General features: G+C 47.0%; 1 protein-coding gene across 3 annotated transcripts in view; it reads right to left on the bottom strand.

Annotated features, from left to right (window-relative positions):
* The window catches only part of SEC14L5 (SEC14 like lipid binding 5), a 38,015-nt gene extending 18,216 nt beyond the window's left edge, over positions 1–19,799 (bottom strand). Inside the window, exons 1-5 of one of the 3 annotated variants that reach the window (XM_084295970.1) lie at positions 19,602–19,703; positions 17,253–17,356; positions 15,253–15,328; positions 338–487; positions 92–223 (exon numbers count right to left, since the gene is read on the bottom strand). In XM_084295970.1, coding sequence (XP_084152096.1) covers positions 92–223; positions 338–487; positions 15,253–15,315 — 345 coding nt within the window. In that variant the 5' untranslated portion in view covers positions 15,316–15,328; positions 17,253–17,356; positions 19,602–19,703. Of the gene's footprint in view, positions 1–91; positions 224–337; positions 488–15,252; positions 15,329–16,497; positions 16,663–17,252; positions 17,357–19,601 lie in introns of those variants that run through there. The other 2 variants (XM_084295972.1, XM_084295971.1) reach the window with 2 other exon arrangements.
* Positions 19,800–21,645: the final 1,846 nt, after the last annotated feature.

Raw genomic sequence — 21,645 nt, 5'->3', positions numbered from 1 at the left:
GTGTTCAAATTCACTCAAACAATTTCACCCTGTATGTTAGCACATGACTTTCAACACCTTCTTCACAGGCAAACAGAAAAAAGGCACTTACTGAGTAGCTGCACGTCTCAAGGACGACAACACGGTTGGCAAAAGTCTCATTGTGGGCTTCAATGCGGAGAGTCCGCTCTTTCCAGTTCACTGTGTTTTTCTGTATGAAGAAAACATACTCCACGCCTGCAATCTGAGAAGGATGAAGAACCAAATATATTTAAAAAATGGAGAGAAAGGACAGCCTTAGGAATCAGTAACAATCTGAGCCAGCCAACAACATCTCCACCCCTTATGTTCAACTTGCCTTCTTTAGCAGCCTGGGAGCATCCACATTCAGTTTACAGCTCCGTTCAATGATATGTATAGCTCCATCGTCACTCTTGGATTCGTGCAGGATTTCACTCCCTAGGAAGACTGGAATCTCCGGACATGTAGGAAAGCGCTTTTCATATGCCTGGAAGTGAAAACCGTGTAAGTTGCATCTCCTGGCCAGATAAACTTTAACTCTCTCTGAATTACTTAATTCCCTTACAGTAAGAGTCCAACAGATGTCTTTCTTCTCTGAGAAAAAGGGAGGTAAGTTAAATCAAAACACATGTAAACAAAGCTTGCACCCACTTGTGTCAGTCATCTTGCTAAGCACATCTTAACATTTCTTTCTCAAATGAAGTGGAAATAAAAGCCTATCATTAAAAAGTAGTGGGAAAGCAATCCTAACTTGAACACTAGGAATCAAATCTTCAGTGATCATAAGCAAGGCCAACTATGCTGATTTCTGCTAGTTAAAGACCCAGAGATGACAGAAGTCAAGTCAGATATATTGCCTGTATGAAGAAGCTATTTAAAATATTTAATACTCCTGTGCCCTAAAAATGTGACGTGTTTTGTTTAATGGTTCTAGCAGCTCCAAACTACCAAGGGTAAGAACACCAATTATTGGCTACTCATTTGCTTTGATCTATCCATTTCTAAAGTAATTCTGTTCCTGGTTCTGAAACCCTCCTTGATTTAATTGACTCACATCCATCTGAAACCTTTTATCCAAAGGTTCTTTAATAGCTCTAGCAAAAACAAAAAACAGTTTTCTATCGTACTTGCAGCAAATTAAGTTAACTTGCATAAATGTTACCTATTGTTCCTCCTCTTCCCCAACTTCTCTCTGCTTAGGAATCTCCTTATATGGCACGACTTTTGCAGGATGGAATATTTTACTTTGATTTAGAAAAAATGCCTTGCCTGTTGAACTGCTATCCTAAATGTAGAATTGAAGCAATACTGGTAGAAGCTGTAGAAGCAGCCCAGGATTCAGCTACAGCTGTGACTGGAGGAGAACCTGTGGTCTCTTTCCATGGCATTATCAACAGAGCTGGATCATTTTGGTCCTAAGATCTTTGATCATTCCACAGACGATGGAATAACCTCTATGAACTGCTGCCATCTTCCCATCTTCTGTAAGATGCAACTGTGTTATACAGCATGTAATTCTCTCAGGAGTATTTACATTTTTATCTACCATACATGAAAAAAGCATTAACATGATAATGATTGAGATTGGCTCAGTTGTCAGCACACAGAGAACACAATGGGCACACTCTGGGGTGGCTGCATTCTCTATTACCATAGCACTCTGAAAGGCTGATTGCCCCAGTATGCATTCATGTACCCTGGTTCTGGGAATAATACCTGCTCTTAAAATAGCTCAGGCACTTAAGGACACATTCCACATCTCCTGATCCTAGACCTCTGAACAGAACAGAAGTTATTTAAGATTACCCAATCATGATAAAAGTACAAGCAAAATACTAGCTGAAGTTCTGGCCATAAACAAAGTACATACATATTTAAAATATCCTCTCCAATACACCAAGTAATATTCTGCTTCCTTTGCCATATCTGCTGAAGATCTTTCTCTGCATCTGTGAGACCTCCACCAGTGCTTTTCCCTTCTGATCTCCAGAAAAATGAAAGCTCTTTAGGTGAATATAAAACTTCCCATAGCAAGTGACTGTTTCCAACACCAGTCCAACTGGCTCCACGCAATGAAAGCAAACCCCGTGCTCTAAGGAGCTTAACTGGTTATGATGAAAATTCAGACGGACAAGATGGATGCTGGGCCCTGCCAAAGGATGCTTCCAGCTATCTGCTCCTGGTGTTCTGCCCTTCCATCACGGGTCAGAAAGGTGCACCCCTTATCACCTGCTCCCCAGTGCCTGCAGTCACCAGCACATTGATCTGCTCTGGCCAAATTCATACTTCCTACTTCTACTTCTACATGCCTTCTCCCAACTTCCCATCCTCCGCACGCCTGCTATCCCAAGGTCAGTCTTTACCCTCTTTTCCCTTGTTAATCTTTTCTAGCATGCAAAATGAGAGTCTCTTCAGGCCGCCCAGATGACCCATTTTTCATCACTAGAGTCTCAATATTCATACAGTGAAAGCTGTAAACACTTTTGTAGGCCACTGGGATACCAGAACATTTGGCAACTCGTTTTCAGTGACTGGAACTGAAAGCTCCTTACGCATGCCATTAAAGAAGTGTTGCTGAAAACCCCAGCCTACGAGGAGGCTGCCCCAGTTAACCCCATAATTTTGGGAACAGCAGCTAGTGCAGAGGCTAGAAAACACCTCGAGCACCAGGAGCTGACGTGGGAAGGGTTCGGGACTGTCGGGCCATCCAGAAGAGCCCTCATACTGCCCGCGGGGCCTACCACCTCCATCCACAGCCCAGCTCCTTGCCACCTCAGCTGGCGGCTGCGGGCACATGGGTGCCACGGGGTGGTGCAGCACTAACCCTAAGAAACAAGGGCTGGGCCAGCACCACACATTCCTGCAGGTCAGTGGTAAGGCTGGCCAAGGTTTTCTTGCCCCAGATATTCCAGATTTCTCACAAATTTAAGAAATGCAAAGCAGCCGGATTGGAAGAAAGGCTCAGGTATGGTGATCTCAGCTTCTCTTCCTCCAGTCTTTCAGGGCTGTGGCTGTGCCACAGACACGTGGGAAGGTGCATGCGGAGAACCAAGAGATGTTTTCCCACTAGGACAGCAAACAATCAAAGCACGGATAACCTCCAAAGGCCTCACTGCAGCAGTTTCACCAAGAACACAGAGCTGCAAGTGCCTCCTTGCCACTGAAAGACCATTATGGAAAATTGAAAGCTCCACAGAACACCTTTGAATCCAGGCACCTCTGTCTCTCTTTGAAGGATGAGGCCACTGGTTTCAACACACAGCTGTCACTTCTTCCACCAGGTATGCACTTGATCCCGCTGAAGACAAGCTTCCCAGTAAACCATCATTAAATCCAGCAAAACCAAAATCAGGCCAACTATTAACACAGTGCAGTCAGTCCCTGTCTCAGCTGAACATCTGGAGAATGAAAAAAGGTCAGGGAACAGACATCCATGCCGAGCCCTGGTGATATAACTAATTTAACAGTGCAAACCCATCACCTGCATAGGTAGAACATGCCCATGTTTGAGAATGAATCCCCTTTACACATTGATATTAAGTCCTTTGCTAATCTTCTTTGCACAACAACAACTCTAAAAATACAACAGGCCAAAGATGCCTGAGATCACGTGAAGGACAGCTGAAGCACCATGCTTCAGTCACAAAACTTACACTGTTAACATGCTGAATCTTTCACCACTGAAGAGAGTGAGCTACCAAGAAAGAACTCCATCTCTGGCACCCAGCATCTTCTCAGCAAAATCAGCATCCATACACAACAGTATGTTTCTGCTCCAGCAGGGAAGTTGAGGGAAATCAAAGACATAGAAATATCTTAATTTTTTCTGGCAAGTACCAGAACTGGTCATTATTTTCTCCTCCTCCACAGTTGTGCAGAGTGCGAGGTGAATGACAGAAGATCCCAGTCAAATGAAAGGCACAGAAGACTTATTATTAGCTTGTTTTAATACCTCAGCTGCTGAGCTGCCTGCGCGTGCTCTCGCCTTCTTGCTGCTATAACTCTGTGCCGACTTGTGTATAGGAGCTGTAACTTGTCTTTCCCTTCTTTGCTGAGGGAATTACAGCAGTATTGTGCCACTACTTTTTCCTAAGTGCATGCCCACTATATTTCTTTAAGACAGCCACCCCGATGACTGAAGTCTTGAACAGCAGCAAGTATATATTAAAAAAAAAAAAAAAAAGGCTCAGTGAAGCCATTCCCTCCCCTCTAAATCCTTCTGGGATTAGCGTTGATAGGCAGAACTAGTGAGCATTTTGCGTACCTCCTGCAAATCCTCCCACCCAGTCAAGCCAGCACATCAGCCCATCAGCCTGAATCCTGACTTGGGCTCCTTTTCTGGCACAATCACTCTCTTCTGTTGACTCCACACCAGACTGGGCTGAAGAAAGTCCCCAGGCACAGCCACAGGAGCTGTCTAGGCAAGCCAGAGCACAGCACACACCTGGTAATCCAAGCAAACTCCCTCAGCATCCCAGTTTACAGTAATTCTTTTTTTTACAGGTTCAGATTAGGACATTCTCCTAACCCCCGAAACAATCACTTCACAAGAGCTGGTGGATCAGGCCCACTGATGTCCTACTCTAAATCAAGCTGTTTTCTTCCAGTTTTCTTGCAGAACTGTTTCAAAAACAGTGCAATGCTGCTCTTCCGTAGTGGACTGTATATATAATCCAACCATTCAAGTGTCATTTAAACCATTGTAGTCGCCTTCATCAGATTGAAATTACACATCATTAAATTTCACAAGAGGCTTGGTAAAGCAAAGGAATTTGGGATCTGTTTGAACTCTCATATTATGGGACCAATGGTGTGGCAGACAAAAATCACCTTCATAGTTTTTGTCATGAGAAGAGAACCTATGAGAACAACCCAAAGAAGTCGCACTTAAGCGTCCTGAAGTGTTGGGCAAATACTCAATAACCAGTATAAAAAAAAGCATCTGTGAAAACAGATTGCCCTGGAGGTCAGCTGGACACCAAACAAGAACAAGTTACACATGAAAACAAGCATTAAAACCAAAAAACAACATTCTAAAGCCTCACCACCACAGAGAGAAGGGGAAATTTCCATTCTGGACTTCACTGGACTAATCCCCTCCTCCAGAGCATGTCCTCCACCTTTCTAGCACCAAGGTGTTAGAGACACCAACAGTGCAAGCACTGCTGCTCCCCTCTCCGGTTTAATCTCCAGTAGATTGACAATGGCTATATCACTGCTGTTTCCTTTGTGATCCAGAGTACTACAGCACATAGCCAGAGGGTTAGATCTTTCATAACAGCTACTCCTGTTTCTCCTCTGCAGGTTTCAACAACCTTTTAGCAAGTGACCTTGAAATCAATTATACAACAGAGGCCTTAGGAATCAAAAACTACAGGAAGTCCAAGCACTGAATTACTGCATGAAACGAAACACCTTAGAAAACAAACTCTCCTGCACACCAACAGGCTCTTGCTAGTTTCTTCCAGCCCAGAGCCTGCTAGGCCCAGAGCAGTTCCCATGTGCTCCAGAACCACACAGCTGTTGTTAGGTCTGGTTTCTTACCTTAATATCCTAAAGGAAACATTATCCTCTTAGTTTAGGAAAGAAAACTGAGGTGGATTACACAAGAAGTCAGGAGCAGGGTGTATACAAAGCTCTGACTTTCTCCCCACACCAGGCACCTCATAGAGCAGTGACTCTTCAGGCTTCTTGGCCATACACACCAAAGAGGTGACTGGTTTGGTTCCTCCCTATCAGCAGGCAGAGCCTTTAGCAGAGTAAATAAAATGCTTGCGTGCTAAATGCTGCTGTCCACAAAATCATACAGGAACATATCGAGTTATGTTGGAATAGCAGTTGGCAGGAAGATGTGCATCTTCTACTTGATAACTGGTGCTCTACACTGGCTAAATGTCTGTCTTTTTTATTTTATTTTATTTTTTAAAAACTGGTGGGACTCCTTAGTGACAGCTTCATGGATATCTGCTCTTTCAGATTCAGGCAAGAGCACAGAATTGGAAAAACCACAGACTGACTCTTGTAGACCAAGCTGAATTCAAGAGGGATCTTCAAGAATATAAAACCTCAGCTACTGGGGAAAATTATGTGGTATAGAATGCATGAAGGAACTAAGCTTTTATCCACTTGATGAAGACAGAACCTGCCACATTCAATACCAAATGAATAGGTTACAAGTAAAAGATTTCCTCCTTGCATTAAGACCTAAAACACTTCAAACTTTCATGATCAGGGTTTACATTTGTATTACTGAGGTTCCTCAACATCATGTTGCAGCCATGTACAGTTTGCCAGGATAAAGTAAGAAAACGTGCATCTATGTTCAGATGAATGGGGAAAGAGAAGATGTGACATCAAGCTTTGATCTACAGGCTTTGATCTACAGGTGTCCAGATTACCATCCTTTTGAAAAGAAATGCCAAGAGCAAGATAAGACCCCTTGTCACTTCTAATTTGAGCAGCTCTAATGGTACATAATTATCTCTCTCCAGATTCAGGTATTTTCAGATTATTGCCTTCTAGTAGAAAAAGCAATGATTTCATCCAACAAACCATCCTACTGCTTAGCCTAAGTGCTGGAAGGAAAACAAAGGTCTGTCTGGTGAATACACACACAATAATCCATTTGCTTCTTAATCCCTAGAACAGATATGTGCTTCTTGCGAGCTACAGGCAGCACAAAAATCCCACAACACATGGAAACAACTGGGGGGATCAAATGGATATTTGGGGTACAGAAATGTGCTGAAGTCAGGGGAAAGGGGACCTCCCTTTGAAGAGGTGTAGAGCATCTGCAAAGTAGCATAAAAATCTTTTGGGGCTGATAGAAAGCAATTTTGCTAGAAAGAAATTTGCCACAAGTCCACTGGACCACAGTTACCCAGGCTATGAACATTGGCCCAGTGTTCTGTTTCCCTGGACTACAGCCAATGGTTTGCCTCATTTCTTCAGATTTTGCTGAAAGAAACAATTCAGGGAGCAGCAGCTGTCCATTACAATACAGACACAACCGAGTGACATGGCAAACCTACCGAAACCAGGACACACATTGCAGCTGCACAAAGCTCGCTTGGGAAATTACCACCGTGCCCGACCTCCTGTCTGAGGAGAAGCAATATCCCATTGCTATTCTGCTATAGTGTTCTCCTCTGCTTACCAGGGAAGAAGGTTGGTGGTGGAGCACTTCAAGTCACAAAGAGCACAATGCACTGGCCTTTACAAACAGCCATGGAAGCAACGCCTTATCCAGGAATTCTTGCTAGCTGGCTGGACACGTTTGCCATAGCCCATTGTGGAAAGAGACAGATAGACTGAGCTAGGAAGGCAAGGAAGCAGACATCTCGGGTGACTAACACCTTAAAGAGCAAAGCAGAACAATCAAGTGTTACATCACATGCACGCTGCTCAGTGAATCACCCCAAATCAAAAAGGCTGGCTCGCAAAGCGATGCCTAATGGCTGGCAGGGCACTCTGTTGTTGCCAGAAGCTTCTGTAAGAATTTACATATATCAGCCATAATTCAGAGTCAAACTTGGACAGGTCATCATGCTTAACAATTAAAAAATTGCTGGCTGGGATTTAACAGTTCTAAATTTTCTCACCTATTTTAGTCCCTGCTCAAGAGTTTTAACTTCTGTACTTACACATTCAGAAGACAGAAGGGTCTTCTTGACACTGCTGTAATACAAGACAGTGGTGACACCTCTATCTGTGCTGTCCCCTTGTGCTATGCTGCAGTGCCATTGAATGACAGCTTAGTTTACAGACTGTGCTCATCAAATTAAGCTTGAGAAACCACTCATTCTTCTTCAAGGCAATAAGCCTCCATGTTGCAGTGGGAGAAGGTGATTAAACAAAAGAGGGACTACCCTGTTCAGATTCCTTGAATGATCGAATTACTTAAGTCATCTCTCCAAACCCACGCATGGTGCCAGCACCATCCATTCCTGTGCCATTCTTGCCAAGCAGACAGAGCCTTAGCACTGGCAGTGCAGATTTATCAAAAGGGACTTGCGTGACCCCCTCAACACACACTAAGCAGGCCAGGGTACACAGATGTTGCCAGCGGTTCTCCAGAAATCCAAATAAGCTCTTCTTCCACCCGCTTCCAGCAGCTGTGGTATACAGCATTCACCAAACATTCTCTACTTGCTCGAGGGGAAATGTCCCACACCATAATCTCAAGAGAAATGTCAGCTCTTTAAGTCAGCCTGACTATTGCTCACTCTCAGCCTGCTTAATAACAGGAGGAGGTGGTGGCAGGGCACAGGGACTGAACAAATGAATACAGCTGTGAAGAATCATCCCAGCTGACACAGGAATCATTACTTTCAGAATTCTTTTGCCAAATGCTTCTCAGCAGTAAGATGAGGGGATATTTATAGTGCATCTTGACAGCATGGCTTCAAACCATCAAGTCACACTCAAGCATCGTGTCTTGAGTCAACACTAGATCCTCTGTAAGCACATAAAATGTTAACCCAGTAACTCCTGACAGTCACAACAAACCTACCTTCAGAACACAGCCAAAAAAAAAGGCAAGGAAAGCTGCCTTCCTTTAAAACATTGGCATGGACCATAGTTAGAGACAGAACATCCAGATCCAAAGATGATTTTGCCTGCACTCGATAGGCAAGCACTATGTACCTAACAATCCTGCTACAGTGAGTACATTTATCTTGAGAGGGGGGTATCCATTTCTTACTGACTGCCCAGATGGCTGTTGGGACATTTCATAGCATATAAGACAGGGACTGAGCATCAAAGAGCAACTATTTAAAAATATTTCCCACCTTGCACTTTTCTCAATCTCTAGGGTACCATCAACCAGAAATACTGTTTCCAACACTATCTGAAATCTGTGTCATTATCTATGGCAGCAGATTCAAAGGAGCCTTTGAGCACTGGGCACTCAGGCTACAGACTGCAAAGCTCTACCACGTGTTACCCGCAGCTACCCAAGGACACAGTGGGTAGCAGGCCATTGCAGGCACTCCCACGGATGCTGTGCCTAGAGCTCCCCTCCAATCTTTTCAGCTCCTCTGCACAGCCCGCTGATCAGCTGCACCATCGCCATGGCTTCAGAGGGATGCCAGCTGCCAGAAGCCGCTCTGCTCTCCCTGCAGCAAGCGCTCTTCTTTTTCCAGAGTTCACGCTTGAAAGCGGAGGCTACAAACTGGCATCACAGATTTTGGTTAAGATTCTACTTTTCTTTATTTAAATCAGCCTGTGGTGTTGCTGGATTAATGACAGTGTCTTGGAGCTCCAGATGGGGAGTCTGTAATTACAATTAAATATATAGGAAATCCCAGTGTATTCTGTGGTGCATCTGTGCTGCAGGCACTGTAAGACATTGCACTGTAGTTGACAGCCAGTCTGCACATCTGATGTGGCAGAGATGGCAGCAGCCTTTCTGAGACCTGGATGGGCTGCGAAGACACACATTGAACTTGTCACACTAAACAAACCCTCAGAGCTAGCATGATTCTTGCGAGACATCATTCTGCTTGTACGTTATACTGGTAACCAACGTGTACTGCAAGCTGTTTGGGCCACATTGTGGTGTCTACCTGGCACAACGATTCTGTAAGAGAATCACAGCATCAGTCAGTGAAATACTGAACCCTTTAAGACACCACAGCATTAGAGAGCAGAGCATCAACAATGTATTAGGATATAAACCATCTCTTTATACACTCGATGTGCTAAATGCGACAAGAGAACAGTCATTATATAACGCTACTTAAAGATCTAGCATCTTTAATGCAACACATTCATACTGAAAAGGTAAAAATAAAAATAATTTCAAAAAGGTGTATGGAAAGGAATGGTAGCCATCAGGACCTTAATGGCTAGAACATTTGTACAACATTCAGTTTCCCCCCCACCCTTAATCCTGACAGCTAAAACAGCAAGGAGCTGCTTTCAATTAGGCAGCGTACACAAGCCTCCCATCACTGTTGGCACTAAAGAATACCAGAAAGTGAAATAAAGAATGATGCATTTTGGTTTTAGTTGTACTGGATGTTTGATTCTTGCACATTACTGTGGGCCAGACCTTCAACTGGTGCAAATGAGCAAAGCTTCAGTGGCTGCAAAGCATCTTTGCCAACCTGTAGATAGCCAGTGTGGACAAAGCTGAACTGCTGGTGGATTATTTGGGGGCAAGAGCAAAGACCCTTGCCAGACCTAGTGAGTATCAGCAAGACTGGCCCAGCAGGGTTGGGCTTGTGAGAAAAACATCCCACACAAGGACCACAGATGATTGCTTTTGATGGGCCATGACCCTGTGCTAGAGGATGAGAGTAAAGATGATGGAGAAGGAAAGTTTCTGCTACTGATTCCATGTGAAATGGTTTCTGAGACTAAAACTGCAACTTTTGCGGCCTGCACTAAAATCACCAGCCAGCCAACACTCAAACCATACCGAGAAGTAACAGAAGCATACACCATCGTGGTTCCCTTAACTTGACCTGGAATTCTTTATTTTTCAGGTAAGATAAATTAAATGCAAAGAACGCTTCATTGCCACTAAAACTAGAAGACAAGCACAGAGCTGCTTGGAAGTACACGTGGCTAGACAACCAAGTTTCTACATGCAGACCAACACAGAAGGGAGATCAGGAGCTGCCACCTAACAGATTAACTTGAGAGATACCTGAGATAGCAAATGTCTGTGTGACAAATGCACTCACTGCTCTCCCATCCAAAACTAATGCTACACACAGCTTTGTTGGAGACAGCAGCAGATGAGCCCTAGATGGAAGGGCGCCACTCAACCTGTGGGATAAACACACCACTGCTGTCCACGAGCACGTTTTCCAGAGAGCAGGTTCTCAGCTGCTCGCATGTCCACACGTGCCATGGTAGCCCCAAGAAACGAGGCCATACAGAAGGGAGCACTGACTTGCACCATGGGGCTCAAGAGCAGTTTGGTCCTAAGCACGGACCACAACTGGTGTAATGAGAGCAGATGCTACTGCCAGCTTCCAAACACGATCTTTGTTCTGTCTTTTCAAAACCATGACATTTTCGGTAAGAGTAATAAGCTACTCAAAGGTTGTAAACACAAAGCTGATATCCTGTATGCTTGAAGTGTGAATGTCAGATTACATGCGTACACCCACATATATACATACATACGGCCTTTTAGCTCTTAAATAAACCCAGTCTTTAACCTAGGAGTGTTCTGTGTTTTGCAGAGCTTTCATTTCACAGAAAAGATAGAATCTGAGATAATGAAGTGATAAAAGTGTGATTCGGTTGAGGCTGTAAAGTCTGCCAGCAGAACGTTACCTTTCCAGGACCTGCATCTTGCACTGTTCCCTTGGCAAACCACTGTGCAGAAAGAGCCCTCGCTCTGAGCAGAAACCATAGCCTGAATATGAAGTGCATCATAGATGAAGCAAGAGGAACAAATAATTGACAGAAGTGCTGTCGTGAAGTTTGTCATTTACAGCACTATTATGGCAATTCAAACTATACAGCAAGTGCAAGAGACCACATAAGAGTGGGCAGGTATTCCAGATCTGTAGCATTAGGAACTATCCTAAGCAAAATTAGGGTATGCTACAAAGTATTGAAAACCAGCAGTGTAATGGGCTGAGTGCAATACTAAAATTAATAAGAAAGAAATCCTACTGCTTTCAAAGTCTTAAGCTACCTTACCTGACCTAATAATTCATTGGCAACAAATATGAGAAATGCAATCTCTCTTAGCCTTGTTTCCTGTACAACTATGCATTTTAGACTTGCTCGCACAAATCAAACTCATCTCCACATGTCAGCGAGGGCTCACAACAATTTGCATCATCCAGATTAAGTTAACACTCATGAGCTATATGGCAGAAATACTTCTCCTTTTGGATCTTTCCCTCTTTATAAAATTCTAGTATAAAACGTTTAACATTAAAATTAGAACTACTACCCCAGGAAAACAAAGTGTGTTACACTTAGGGATTTTTCTGGCTCTAAAATGAAATCTGAGAAACACGCAAATTCAAACCTGCTGATCTAATTGAGGATAAGACAAGATCAAGTCCACAGATGTGTGGACAGCCCTTTTGACAGAACAGCTCCATTTAAAATGAGAAACAATAGGGGAAAAAAAAAAGAGAAAATGGAAATGAAAAACATGACAAGCTAACAAAACGTATCATGAGTCAAGGTACTTTTCAAGTATAAAGGATGAAGATGTCAGGCACTGGTTATAATTTGAAGAGCACAATGCTTGTGATCATTTAACGCAAGTGCAGATTAGGAACAAAGCACACAAAAATGACTTCTGTGAATGACAGATGTGAAAGGATCATCCTTTGTTTAAGAAGAAGAGAAGAGTCTTCCAGTAAGAGGAAGAAAAAAAGGTTCAGAACTCCTGAATGACCGGGAGACTCACTAGGCTGATTCCTCTTTATTTTCTTAGATGCACAAGACTGGCAAAGATAGCAAGAAGGGGAATGCAGTCTGAAGGACTTGGAAGATGTGTCAAATCTGCTGCCTGCAAATGCCCAAATGCAAGCTGCAGAAGGGTTAGTAACCAGCAAATGCAAATGTAAATTCATAGCCAATTATCCAGAGATACACAATAACACAGGTATTAACAAGTAAAAGCACTGGCTCTCCTGTCATGCACAGCCCCATGCTGTCTAGAGGATGAGCTGCACATACGTGCACCCTGAACAAGCCCCAGCAAGATAAATCATGTTCCTGATGGCAGGGCTCAACAAAAGGCATGGGAAATGCTATGCGTTTTAAGGGCAGGATGCAATGAATCATTTGGCTGCAACCACCTTATTTCTCAGAACCTCACAACTGAACGAAGCACACGCAGGCTGTTTACTACAGCAGTGTCCCAACGTCAGAGGCTCTGGGGGAAGAACACTTTTCCTAACAAACACTACTTAGCTCACAACACACCCTGTGCAGACCACCAGAAGCACGACCCTCCCGTTACACAGATCAAGCACAAACACCATCAGGTTGAAGAGTGCATGGGGACCCAGAAAATAAGGAGGTGAGCTGAGTTTCCCCACACCATCTTTGCTCTCTTGCCATTAACCACGTTATGACAGCACAGCACTCCAAAGGTTCGCAGGAAGCATTTGAGGGGAAAAGATGAAAGCAGCTGAATGTAAGGTTCCCAGCACCGAGGAAGCTGCTGTCAGATTTCTGGTGAGGCAGATTAACAGCAATGCCATGTGCCGAGGAGCAAAACAGCTTCACTGCACGCCCACACTCCCTGCAAAACTTCCAGCAACTGACAGCTAGCACCTGACAGCTCTGAAATCTGCACTGCCTCCACACAAAGGGAAGACTCCATCCAAACACATCTAATACAATAACGAAGGCTGCATCCAGTTCAGCCAGTGTGGACTGCCACTAGATTCAACCACTCTTTAGAGTTTTTATAATGCCAGTCTGCATAATAAAGCAGATCCTGCTGCAGACATGTGATTGTCACAGGAGATTAGAGTGGGACTAAGGGGTCTATACTCAGTATCCTACACTACCACAGTCCTTTGGGTGACCTTGGACAAGTAACTTAATCTTTATAAAGACAACTAATAACTTTGCTAAAGTAACAGGAATTTGAGTTTCTGTACTCCTCACAGATGACATTTACAATTCCATCTTTGAAATCCCAGGGAATTTTACATTCTGTCATGCTGAAAAACCGGGAGCAAATAAAACTAAACCACTTGAAAAATAAACCCATCAAACCCTGGCATTTTGCTAACAAGCTTACAAAGGATTTGTCTAGAGACAGCCCTCCTGTATTAGCAGCCAATCTATTGAGGGGCATCTGGTGTTAGGGTTATCCTGCTAAGATGGACAGTGAGAACATGGAGAGGTATACACAGAGCAGTCTACCAGCATCTCTGTAACAAGTGCTGGTATCTTATTCTAACACAGAACGCACTGGGAGAGCAAAAAGCACAGCCAGAATAGTTTCACTAAGATGAACATCAGCCCCAGCTGCAGCACTTCTAGAGCATGTGGCTGGCAGAGCTGCTAGCAGACATGGCAAACTTGGACAGGACTGGAAAGAGAAAAAAGGGGAGGAAACTGTGGTGTGGGAGCCCACCTGTCAGAAAGGAAGCATTTACTTTGATAACCAGGTAGCATTAAAGTGAACGGCACCTGCTCCCAGCTGAGAGACAGCTGCTGCCTTTGGGATATGTTATTCACACTTGGGACCAAGCAAAGAATCTCTCTTCCAGTTTTAACTATTGAATTTGAAGACTAGAGACTGTTTTGGATAGAAAAAAATCTTATTGCACTTATTTCCCAGGAACCCAAAAGAGGCAACACTGTCAAAAGGAACACAATGTGTTACACCAGGCTCTCCTTTCCATTCAGGGGAATGATTTCAGATACCCACAGGCTATACCTTCCTCTCTTCAAAACAGGATTCCTAGAAGACCAAAGAAAACTGGTAACCTTGCTCAGCAGGGAAGAAAAAAAAAGTGTCAAATACTAAGGCTCAGGGATCCATGCTCAGTGCAGCCCTTGAATTGCAAGGAGCAACCTTTCTGAAGTATATTTGACTCACAAACGAAAGAACGGTAGAAAAGTCCAAAACTTTAAATGCCACTGAAATCGTACCAAAGGAAGCTGCCATGGTCATGTTAGCTTTCTGCACAACTAACCAGAAAACTACAGCCCTCGAGCCCCTTCTGGAAATCACAAATCTTGGAGATCTCTCCCAACATTTCAGTGATGAGGTGAACAGGGAAGAACAATACGGAAGACCTTTTCCAAAGATTTCTAGTTTTTAAATCAAATCAGGAAGCTCATTGATTTAGAATGGATTTCTTCAATACATAAATCCTACAATACTGACTGGGTTCAGAACTAGGGAGATTCTGAACAGAATGGCATTTGGTGATAATGTAAAGGTATCTGGCAACAAACTGACCGCATCTACCTGAACATCACAATTTTTTCCTTTTGTGTGAAAGAGCAATTACAATAGTGTTTTTTTGTTGTTGTTGTTTTCTCCAGCAACTAAAGTGTTTCTATTAAAATATTGAGATATAGATTATATAAAAAATCTCTATAAAAATAATTCTTATTTTTCACAGAAAAATAAGAAGGGACAAAAGACTGAGAGCTAAGCCTCTGTTCCTGCAATGTACCCACATAAGGTTGCCACGAGGATATGCTGGCCAAAACTGCAGTTCCCCACCTCCCACCGGCCTGAGCTTGCAGCCTGTAACAGCTGGAGAAGTAAAAGTGCTGAGCGTTACTCACTGCCATGACGAGCTCAAAAGGATATTTGTAGACTCGAACTGGGGACTGGTACTTCTGCACCATTTTTACCACACACCTGTAAGACAAATAAAATTGGAGAATTTCAGATCCCTCACATCAAACACCATAATACATTGCAGCAGCTTGCATAACCGGACCTTATGAGAAACCTTAACTCTCCTGCAAGCAGGAGGAAGAGACACACTGGGTGGATGGGCTGCCCAGCCTCACTTTGCAGGTTGGTGGCAGACAGAGAAACAAAAGGCAGGTCTCTGCAGCCCCAGCTCTGCGTCCCACGGGCAGCAGCATCCTTTGCTGCTTCCCAGCACTACTGCAGTGACTTTGACAAACAAAACTTCAAATAACTAAAGCACAAACCAGAGGTGCAAAGCCAAGACCAGTTATGCTCTGGAGAAGGAAGCCTCTCTTTGGGGCCTTGCAGAAGCTAAACGGCAATTTTTCTCCTCCTTTCCCTTTTCTGCATTATGTGTGATATCATTATGCAAAATCCCTTTTGTTGAAAGTTTCCACGGCTTCCCGTATCTTGGCATTTTAAATGCTTTTATGCACAAAGTAGCATTCAGCTGTTTTAACCCACTAAGAGAAAGGAAAAGGAAACAGCATGCTTAGAGAACACGCCTGACGCTAAGCTGGCAATCACATCCCACTGCCTGGATGCCCACTGCTTCCAGCTGAACCAAGGCAATAACTGCACGCATGGAAACAATTCAGTTCTCGGCATTTCATTTCTCCTAGCCACCCCTCACTGTTCTCATCAGGATTCCTCCCTCATACTCTTCTGCTGGGGTTTTAACCCTCCAATATGCATCAGTAACAAGCATCTCAAGGAAGTACATAAGTACAAATAACCTATAGGCTGCTTTCTGCAACTCCTTTAGGGTCCCTTCCACTGCTCCCATTAATGCCATCTACAAAATCCAAAACGCAAGAGGCCAGACAGCTGGTTTGAGACGCTGTGCTGCTTCCACCCCACTCAAATTCCACTGCTGAGCAGACACAGCCCTTGGCAACATGACACAGTGTGGCTCTGAACTCGACAGTCCGAGCATAAGACAACTTATCCCTGACATTTAAAGCCAAAAACCGGAGGTGAAATATGACTTAAAAGGCAAATGGCAGTAGATTCTCCTCCAGTAAGACTGCTACAAAATGCTATTATACATTAAAATCTAAGCATTAAGCAAGGGAGAGAGGGAAAAGAGGCTTTCAAAAAAGTTTGGGTACCTGAGAATGGGGAATGTTTGTAGAAGCAGGGTCTCACAAGCGGACAGTTACTCTGCAGAGGATTGCGTTACCCAAGCAGCACCGACTGGGACTCGCTCGGTCTCTGGGAGTCTTACCAATACCAAGCTGGTCCGTGCAGAACAAATAAATGCAGAGAGGAAGCATCAGCACAGCATCCACCTCCAACTGAAGCGAGCGGAGCAGGGGCAAGCAAACACCCAGGAAGCCCGGGCTGCTATCACGTATCAGATACCCGAGCCAAGAGAGGCACGGGGCACCTTGTAACGCAACGCTGTAATATGATTATGTAAGCGCGATACCTACGCTGTGCGGGAACCTTCTGAGTAAGTGCAAATATAGCAAGAGAAGCCTTGTCACAGGTATTTAGCTGTCATCTCGCTCCCCGTTCTGACCTCGCCTGCTAAACTGGGAGCTCCGGCAGCACTGCAGGAAGGGGTCAGGGAGTGGGGCAGGAAAAAGCCTCAGAACAGCCCAGAGCCACCCTCAGCCTGGAAATGGAGTCGCCAGCAGCGGGCCAGCGGGGTGGCACAAGCTGTCCTTGCACAGCCTTAACCACGCTGCTTGGCCCGTGCTGTTCCTCCAGCAGCTGCAGTACCGAACTGCCCCAGGTTTACCACCCCATGCTTCTCCAGCCGAGGGAGGTCTGAGCAAAGGGGTCAGTGAAAATTACACCCCAAAAAATAATGGAAGAAAGACAGCTGATAACTCATGCCTGCCCTAGAAGCCTTCCATACCTTGGGAAAGGTGCACTGGCAGACCTCCTATGCTCTCTCCTCAAAACAGAGCTGTGAGACAGTCATTCTGCTTCTCAAAGCAGGAGGGACTCTAGCTATAACTCCTGGAGAAAAAATAAATAAATAAAAAGGCAATGAAAGTGTGGAAGTTTGCCACCCTGTGCACAGGGATACAGGTAGATGATTAGCAGTGAAAATAACATAAGATTTTCGGGTGCTCCCAGTGGGTAGCTGAGTCAGACTCGCTAAAGACACACTTCTTCCTAGAGCTTTTAGATCTGAAAGGAAGATATGTTTGAAGTACTCATTTTGAGTACTTCACTGAGATGATGAGCAGGTACGTTCAGCCACCTTGCAGAGAAGGCCAAAAAGCAGCTATGCAACTACAGAGTACATCTGCTCCTTAAACGTCCATCCTGCCACTCCAGCCTCCCCAGCAGTCCAGGCCACCTGCTCTGTATTTACACCTGGCTAAAAGCACTGTTAGGAAACGTGGCTCAGCTAAAGAGCAGTGACTCCGTGAACCACAGCTCCATCACTTCCAACCGTCAGTCCACACCTAGACGCAGACCCGTGCCACACACTGGGCAGCACCAAGGAAGATCACGGTCTCAGCCAGCCGAGCCCAGCACAGTTTGGAAAACTCAGGCTGGAGCAGTCAATGCACAGAAACAACGCATCTAACCCACCTTCACCCACCTCAGTTAGACACTTGTAGTGTCTCTAGTGCTTCAGATATTGCCCACCTGGACACACAGGACAGCGGCAGCGACCCCACTTCACAGAGCATCCTGTGACACTGTGACAGCGATGCCAGCAGCACGGGGACTCGGCAGCCTGGGGCTCCCCGCAGAGCCCAGCTGGCCCACATGCCCCTTTCGCTACAGCCCATGCAGCAATTCACAGATGAACCAAACCCTAGAAGGCAGCGAGTTAATTATAAGCTTGAGATGCACCAGCTGGCATTGCACCAGGGGAAGGAAGGCACGGATGGGAAGGACACAGCCCCTTACTGCACACACATTTCCCTGCTGTAACTGTGGCAGCATTTCGGGGAAAAGGTGAGTTTCTAACATAGCACGCGAAGCCATCGCTACGAGTTAGCTGAGCCTGAAGACTGGGAGGGCTCCCATGAGGAACACGCACCACAACACACGCAGCTGAGGGAGGAGAGGCAGTGCCATAAGCTGCATGCTTCCACTTTATTTAGAATCATCCACTATGCACCTGAGGGATTTTCCATATGCTTAACTTTTATTCTGTTATTTGCAAGGGAAGCATACATGACAGAGTATGGCCAAATGGTTGGCTGGAAATGACAAACTGGGTTTATATATTAAATATATGTAAAACCCTGAATCAAGCCCCCGACCCCTGCTTCTCACCAAGGCTATTACGAGGTCATTCAGCTCCTTCCACATTAGGACCGCCTGTTGGATGCTGAAACTCAGCAGCCAGGGACTTCACTAACTTCTCCCATCCATGGTGGCTTCTTTTCAGATGGAGAACAACTCAGTAGGGTTGTTGTGGTTGTTTAGTTTTTTGTGTGCGTGTGTGTTGTTTTTCTCGTTGTTGTTGAGGGTTTTGTTTGTTCGCTTTGAAAAAAACCCTGCTGAAAATAGCAAGGGTTCCAGACTTCCTCAAATTGTATTCTGACATGCGAAAGGCAGCCGCAGCAACCAGCTGAGTTGACATTTACGGTTAGAGAAATGGGGCTCGGTGGGGCTGTAGCCTTTTACCCCCCGCTTCTCGAGCAACACTGCGAGGAAGGCGTGCGTGACACCTCTGTGCCTTGGCTGCCTCTCGCTTCGGTGGGTGCTGTCACCGCACCTTGTACCACAGCGGCTGTGATACGAGACGGCAGCAAGCTGCAGGATGGCTGTGGGAGCTCTTTGGCATGAGAGTAAGTTCTGTCCTTTGCAGCTTGACACAGGGGAGCAGAAAACGGAGCTGTGCCACGGAACGCTTCCACTGCCTTTTAGAAGCCAGCACCTCCTCGGACAGGACCTCACCTTGCTGCCCCCCAGCTGCTGCGGGGCTGCGCACCAGCAGCCTGGGCACCTCGCAGGGCAGCCCGGAGCCCTGCCAGTGGCTACGGCCACGCACAAGCAAGGCGAGCATCCGAGGCGCACCCGCTCGTTGCTCACAGCACACCGAGGAGCGGCATCCTCGGCCGGGCAGGGGCGAAGGGAAGGGATGAGCGGCGGGCGCCCCGCTCCCGGAGCGCTGTGAAGTTGGCCGCCCCCTCCGTGCACGCAGCGGATCCGCTTCGAGCCCGGCACCTCCGCACCTCCCACCCCCCCGCCCCAGCGGCCGCCCGGCATCGGCATCGGCATCGCCCCCGCTTACCGGCGGTCCCCCGGCGGTCCCGGCGCTGCCCGCAGCGCTACCGGCCCCGGCTGGCGGCGGCCTCCCGGCCCCGGGCGGGGCTGCGCGGCGGCGGCGGGGCTGCGCCCCTCGGGGCGGCTCCGTGGCCCCGGGGGGCCGGGCGGGGCAGGGCCGGCATCTTGGGGCGGGGCGGGGCGGGCGGCTCCGGGGCTGCCTCCCACCCGCGGGCGGCTGCGGCCCCGCTCCCCGCCCGGCGCCGGCACCGAGGGACCGAGCGCGGCCGCGCCCCGGCCCCAGCCCCAGCCCCCGCCTCCCCCTCGCGGCCCCGCCCCGCCGCGCGGCGCCGCAGAGCGCTGTCCATTGTGCTGCGCCCGGCCCCGCCCGTTCGGCCCCGCCCGTTCGGCCCCGCCCGTTCGGCCCCGCCCGTTCGGCCCCGCCCGTTCGGCGTGGCCCCGGGTTTCTCTTCCCCTCACGCCCCATTAAGGCTCGGGGCTGTGCGGTGCCCAGTGAGGGGTGTGCGCAGGGAGCCTGCCCTGAGCCGAGGGCAGTGGCCGCACGCTGCAGGCTACAGTCACGGTGCTGTGGGGGTGTGTTTGTAGCATCCCTCATGCCCCAGAGCTGTGTGCTCAGAGATAACGTCCCCAGGGGTGGTTTCGCCCTGAGTTAAATGGTGCTCAGCCAAGTGTCTGTGGGCTCTGTTCCCACCTCCCAGCCTCTTTTCCTCAGTCATTGCACACGAGGAGGCGTTCTGCCATGACCCTTGGGGAGGCTGCACACAGTGAGGGGCACCACGTACTGGGGTGCCTCAGGCACAGCACAGCTAGCAGGACAGCACGGCACAGGGGTGCTTGTCCCGCCCTGCTCTGCCTGGTGTGGCCTCACCTTGAGCACTGTGTGCAGGGTTGGGCTCCATGATGTGGGAGGGATGTAAAACTGTTAGAGAGTGTCAAAGGAGGGCTAAAACATGGTGAAAGGCCTACAGAGCAAGACCTGTGAGGAGCAGCTGAGGTCCCTGGGTTTGCTCAGCCCAGAGCAGAGCAGGCTGAGGGGAGGCCTCATGGCGGCCTGCAGCTCCCTCAGGAGGGGAGCGGAGGGGCAGGCGCTGAGCTCTGCTCTCTGGGGACAGCAACAGGACCCGAGGGGACGGCATGGAGCTGGGACAGGGGAGGGTCAGGCTGGGGGTTAGGGAAAGGTTCTGCACCCAGAGGTGGTCAGGCACTGGGACAGGCTCTCCAGGTCACAGCACTGAGCTGCTGGAGTTCAAGAAGCAGTTGGATAGCACTGTCAAACATTGGGTCTAGTTTTTGGGTGGTCCTATGTGGAGCCAGGAGTTGGACTCAATGATTCCCACGTGTCCTTTCCAACTTGGTGCCACGCTGGGGTGGCAGCAGCAGCTGCTGAGCAGGCACATGGTCCTGGAGCAGGAGTGCAGGGCACCAAGAAGTGGAGGAGAGGATGTGGGAGACAATCCCAGGAATGTTTTGCACCTTCAGAAACCTCCTTTCAAGATCTCCCAAGGGACCAGCTGACACTTTGCAGATGTTACTAAAAACATCTCATCACATGTTTCTTTTCCTGCCTCCTTATCACTTCTAGCTGTAGAGCATCCCCTTATCTGGGCAGGCATTTCAGGAAGCTGCAGACCTATTTCTGATCAGTAATGTTTCCTGAAGCATTCTACTGTCTCAAGCTGGGGGGACCAGCCTGACACTGCTCTGTAAACAAAGATCCCACAGAGCCCTCAAATGGCAGAAGGCTCTGAAAGCTGCAGCCAGAGCAGCCAGCATCTCCTAGGGGCCTGTGCAGAAGGTCTGGGCATTGAAAGCCACAGAAGTCTTGGATAACTTTATAAAGTTATCCAAGACCTGTGACATCTACCTTCACTTTATGCTTTCATAAAGCTTTCCCATTCAGGATGTCACATGTTCAGAGAAATGGTATTCCTCTTCCACCTCTATTACTGTCAAATTTCCTTAGAGAAAACAGAGGAAACAAACAAACAAAAACCACAAACAAGTAACCAAACAAAAAATCTCCATTATTTCCACCCTCTTTCTACAACACC

Source organism: Netta rufina (assembly GCF_964035555.1).
Source record: "Netta rufina genome assembly, chromosome: 15".
Classification (NCBI taxonomy): Eukaryota; Metazoa; Chordata; class Aves; order Anseriformes; family Anatidae; genus Netta; species Netta rufina.
This window is presented reverse-complemented; position numbering and strand designations above follow the sequence as displayed.